Below are 5,790 nucleotides of genomic sequence, written 5' to 3' on the forward strand. Positions count from 1 at the left end.
TTTAAACACTCTAGCTGATAGCCAAGAGGTCAGTGGTTCAAACCCACTAGCCACTCTGCAGAGAAAGACGTGGCAGTCTGCTTCTGTAAGGATTTACAACCTTGGAATCCCCATGGAGACAGTTCTGCCCTGTTCTCTAAGGTTCCTGTGAGTAAGAATCAGCAAGATGGCAATGGGTTTGGAGTTTTACATTTAATTAGGTATTATAAGTAATCTAGAGATGACTTAAAGTATAGGAGAGGATGTGCATAAGTTATGTGCAAATACTAGGTCATGGATTTTGGTATGGGGAAGGGTGTCCTGGAACCAATCTCATGCAGATATGGAGGGACAACTGTGTCTGCTGAGTGCCTAACATGAGGCACCATGCTAAGCATTGTATAGGAATAACTGATGTCAGCTGAATCCCCATTCTTTGACTCCTGTGTCAGTGCATGCTCAGTACACTGCTTTCATTCTCTTTCAATTGAAATACAAAACTCAGTACTTGAGTTTCTGTAAAAAAAAAAATTAAAAATTCACTTAAACAAACATTTTATTGATCAATGCAGACCAAGGTTTCTTGACTTCCACACCATTGACATTCTGAGCCAAAAAATTCATTGTTCTAGGATATTGTCCTGTGTATTATAGGATGTTTAGCAGCATACCTGACTCTACCTTGTAGATGCCATTAGCAGTTTTCCCCTTCTCCCCAGTTGTGACAACAAAAAATGTCTCTAGGCATTAACAAATGCCCCCCACCCCCTGGACGAAATCAACTCAGCTTGAGAAGCATTGATAGAGATTATGCCCAAGACCATCTCTTCATGGTTTCTATGCAATTTGCTTTTTGGGGGAGGTGGTGGGAAAGGTTTTTCAACCACCTCACTACTGCACTACTAACATTTGGGCTGGATCCTTCTTTGTTGGGAGGAGGCTATCGTATACATTATGGGATGTTTAGCAGCACCTCTGACCTCTACTCTGGTAGCTCCTACTCTGGTAGGAGCTCTGGTAGCATAGTGCCTAAGGCACTTGACTGCTAACCAGAAGGCTGGTGGTTCAAAACCCACCAGCCACTCCTCAGAAGGAAAATGGGGCAATCTACTTCTGTAGTGATACTGCCTCGCAAACCCAAGGAGGGGGCGCTATGAGTCGGGTCTGACTCGATGGCACATAACAACAACCACAACTGACCTCTACTAGGAGATGCGAATAGCACTCCACCCCTCCTCTCCAGTTGTGACAATCACATAGACCTCCAGACATTGGCAAAATTAGCACTGGTTGAGAACCACTTATTCAGACTATACTGAAGACAGGAAGAATGGAGGGTTTCATTCTGTACAGCCCACAGGAAATAATTTTAAATCCTCTATTTTTCTTCTCCCCTTGAAGCCCCTTCTTGGTTGCTATGCAACTGATTTGGGGTTTTGATGTTTGTTTTACTCATGCTCTCTCGGGGATTCTTCATCTAGGCACTATTGACATGGTGGAATGGATAATTCTTTGTTGTGCCAGGATGCTCTGTACTTTGTAGGAGGTTTTGCAGCATCGCTGGCTTCTACCTACTAGATGCCTGTAGCGTCCCTTTCCCTTCTCCTACACCCAACCTAAACTGTCTCCAGGTATTACCAAATGTCCCTGGGAGCAAAATTAGCCCCAGTTGAGAGCCCTTACTCTGTTGCTACTTACATTTCCACAGGCAGTAGCACTTCTTTTCACCTTTCTCTTTTAGAAGAAATGCACTTTTTTCTCCTTTTCTTATTTGTAAACATTGAATGATCATTTTTGTTACCTGAACATGAATGAGGAACCTCACCTTATATCTCAAGTGGTTTAATTATTGCATTTTTTTCCCCTAACAAATATAACATTGCCCCTAAGAGGAATTTTGGCAAATAACATATACCCCAACTTGCTAAACATTAATCATTTCTTCTCTGAATGAACAGGAACAGGCCATTTGAACTTCTGTGACAGGTTCCACCACACACTGCCTTTACATAAGAGTAAATTTGTACATGCATCTCTCTCTCACTAAATCCAACCTTTCGAGCAACTTTAAGACAGCATATTGTCTTGAACATAGTAACTGTCTTGAAACAAAAAGAATGTAAATGTTGGAATGAGACACATCTGGTTTAAAATACCAGTTTCATCCCTCTTTAACCAGATCTGTTGGCCTTAAGCAAGTTAGCTCCTCTGATCTTGTTTCATCATCTGCAAAATGGAGGTAAGATGACCCTCTGAGGGGGTTTCTTATAAATATTAGGGATAATGAAATAAAGTACCTGGTATGTATCAACCACTCAAAAATTGGAACCGTTAATTTTACTCAATAACATTAATTGTATCAAGAGATATTGAGGCCTATATAAAGAGCCTTTAAAGCCAGACTTTAAAACTTCAAATACCTAGAATGTATATATATTTCCCTTAATTTCTGACATATTTGTTATAATCACAGCTGAGTCATGCTGGAAAAAGGATTGTTGCATTAATTTTTCTCTTCATTTTGCCAGAAATTTTAAGTCTTGACCAACCCAAATGCTCTCATGATTACTGAATTTTAAGGTTTGTTTAACATCATTATGAGAATTTCTTTTTGCAGTTGTGAAATGCACCTTGCTTCTGAAGCATAGGAGATAGAATTACAAATAAAATTAGGAGGAATTTTATTTAAATGGTTTCTTATGACAAAAGTGTTGTTTGAGTTTCTAATATGTCTTCCCCAGTAGGTAAAATATGTTTTTCTTTCACATTCATACTTATACATATACATTCTGATGTGTATGTGTGGGTTTGACCTTTGGAAGACAAACTGAATTGAAAATAAAATATGATGAAAAGAAAGCAAAGAATAAAGAGACAGCCTGTGAGTCACTGTACAAAAATCAATAAAAATACAGAATGCACTGTTCTGGCCATTTAAAAAGGTCTCTTTCTTCAATTTATTAACCAAAGATGTGATTTTTACATAGACTGGAAAATAGTATATTAATAGACTGGGGTATGCAAGTTTGGTTATACCATCACAGAATTTTAAAGGAGAAGGAATATAACCATTCCATTTTTAGAGGACAGAAATTGAGGCCAGAGAAGGCAAGTGACCTCCCCAGAATTTTTAATTAATGGTTAGTGATAGAGTTCATATGAAGGTCTGATTCTCAGTGGATCAGGCATTACGCTCTGTTGGTCACATCTATTTGATAAAATAGAACTGTGAAATACTCTGTAAGCTTCAGAATTTCTGAGGAACTGAAAAGAAATAGAGGATGATAATGGAGAAGATTTTAGGAATTGTTGTGGCGCCAACAACTGGAGGAGAGAATTTTTTGACAGGGATAAAAATGAAAAAATCTGCTTCTATTCAGCATAACTATTTTTAAGCAGGAATAGTACCATCATTGTCTTCTACTAAGTATTTTAGGGCCGACGCAAATGGACAAGGCAGGCTTATAGATGAAACAAAACTTTAAACACATAACATTCAAGTAAAATGCTTTTAACTTTATTAAAGAACTCCATGACATCAGATGCTTAACAGTATTATTTTAAGACCTGATCACGTCTCTTCAAGTTGCCAGTATGTTTTCAATAAGTGCGTATGTATCTTAAATACTGCATATCTTTAACAAATCTTGAATCTTTTAGTAGCCTGGTGCAATATTTCAATGGAGTTATCAATACAACTTCTCAGATTTTCTTTGAGATTTTTTGGATTTTTTTTCTGTCCCCTTTTTTAGTTTATGTTCCTTGACTCTTTTAGCCATTGTCACAAGCTCTTCTGGGACAACCTGATTTGTTCTTTCCAGAATTTTAATCAGTTCAGGGGCAATCTTGAAATCATCTTGAGTGATAAGGGTAATTGATATGCCAGTCCTCCCTGCTCTTCCAGTACGTCCCACTCTGTGGACATATTCTTCAATATTCTGTGGGAAATCATAGTTGTATACGTGTGTGACATCTTGAATGTCAAGACCACGGGATACTAAATCAGTAGTGATCAGTATTTTCACTTTTCCACTTTTAAAATCATCTAATGCTTCTTCTCGATCACACTGGTCTCTGTTACAATGCAGTGACTGTACATGCATACCTTGGATACTTAAATCACTTGACAAGTCATCAGCAATAAGTTTTCTGCTGACAAATACGATGACTTTGTCTTTGGGTGACATACTTTCCAGAAACTTTTGGATAAGAGATCGTTTTTCTTCTTCTGTGGTAACAATTATATTTTGCTGTACTGTATTTACTGCAACTAGATCCAGAGTTCCTACATATACAATCATAGGCTCTCTCAAATAAGATTTTGCAAGTTGACGAACACTATCCGGCCAAGTAGCACTGGTCATAACTGTTTGCCTATCTGGGCGCACATCTAATAAAATCTTTATTATCTGGGATTTAAACCCCAAATCAAGCATTTTATCTGCCTCATCTAACACCAAATAGGTTATGCTTTTGAGATTGACAGAGTTACTCATTTGCAGATCATTTAGTCGTGCAGGAGTTGCAATAATGATATCTACACCGTTGGCAATGTCATGTATTTGTGCTTCTCTATTCCCACCACCATATATACAAAGACTTTTAAGACCTTTATACAAATACTTAAAACATTCAGCTTCTACCTGTAGAGCTAATTCTCTGGTTGGTGTAAGGATCAACATGCCAGGTCCCTTCCTTTTGTCTCTAGCTATTGGTTGAGAATCGAGATGAATAAACCCAGGCATTAGATAGGACAATGTTTTGCCGGTTCCGGTTTGGGCAACGCCTATGAGATCTATTCCTTGTAAAACAATTGGCCATGCTTGTGCTTGGATTGGTGTTGGCTTTATAAACCCTGCTTTTTTAAGGCTGTGCATAATTTCAGGGTAATTTTGAAAGGCATCTTCAAAGGTACAAGTTGGATTGGGATTAGGACGTTTCTCGCCATCTTTCAAGTCATCGCACATGACATTGAAATTGTCACGTCTCCAGTTATCTACTTGGATTTGTGACATTGAAGACGTTGGTATAGATTCTATGTAAAAGTTCTTCTTAATTGGTGGTAAATCTGCCCACTTTTTGCTCTCCCACTGGACAAATTCTGCACGAACCTGATCCCAATCTATAAATGGCTTAACTTCTCTACTGATCGTATCTGTACTTGAATCTTTCCCAGCAGAAGAGTGGGCAGTAATATTATTAGCATCCTGTTCTAAATTGTGAGTTTCTTCTTGTTTTTTAATAAGAGTTTCTATAATTGACTTAGCCTTTGCTTTCATGATCTGGCTGCCAAAAATTTTTACTTCTGCTTCAGTATCACCTCTTACTATGTGTATTCGCGTATTTGTTGTACCTTGAATATCTTTGATTTTTGATCCACCGCGACCAATCACAATGCCGATCAGATCGTTTCTCATGTGAAAGCAGAGAGGTGGGTCACGGGAGCCAGAAGCCCCAGGCTCCAGGTAGGGAGATGATCTGCTCCAGTTGCTGTTTCTCGTACCCCAGCCATCTCTGCGGGCCTCAGGACCGCTTTGATTAGGCAACGTCTGCTTCTGCCCCGTGGCCCGAGACATTGCGAGTCGTGGCCAAGTTGGCGCAGGCCCTCTGCTTACATCTGGTTGGTAGATCCGGCTGAGGTGTTTCTTGCTAAGCAGGCTCTGGTATGGGCAGTTAGTAGCACCCACTCAAGGTAGTCACAACAATGGTTGCCTAAGGAACTATTATGCCATGTGGCCTCAGGGCGTGGCCTTGACAGCCTGACCAATCACTGGGCTGGAACTAGGTAGAGTTAAGGGAGGAGCCTATAAC

The 5,790-nt window shown here is 39.3% G+C and overlaps 1 protein-coding gene across 1 annotated transcript; it reads right to left on the reverse strand.

Moving 5' to 3' along the window:
* Positions 1 to 3,668: 3,668 nt before the first annotated feature.
* LOC103210971 (probable ATP-dependent RNA helicase DDX53) lies at positions 3,669 to 5,555 on the reverse strand. The gene has a single exon (XM_007956881.1). The coding sequence runs from the start codon at positions 5,553 to 5,555 to the stop codon at positions 3,669 to 3,671; it is 1,887 nt and encodes a 628-aa protein (XP_007955072.1).
* Positions 5,556 to 5,790: the final 235 nt, after the last annotated feature.

This window comes from Orycteropus afer, unplaced genomic scaffold (assembly GCF_000298275.1).
Source record: "Orycteropus afer afer isolate SDZICR_OR568_19922 unplaced genomic scaffold, OryAfe1.0 scaffold00683, whole genome shotgun sequence".
Lineage (NCBI taxonomy): Eukaryota > Metazoa > Chordata > Mammalia > Tubulidentata > Orycteropodidae > Orycteropus > Orycteropus afer.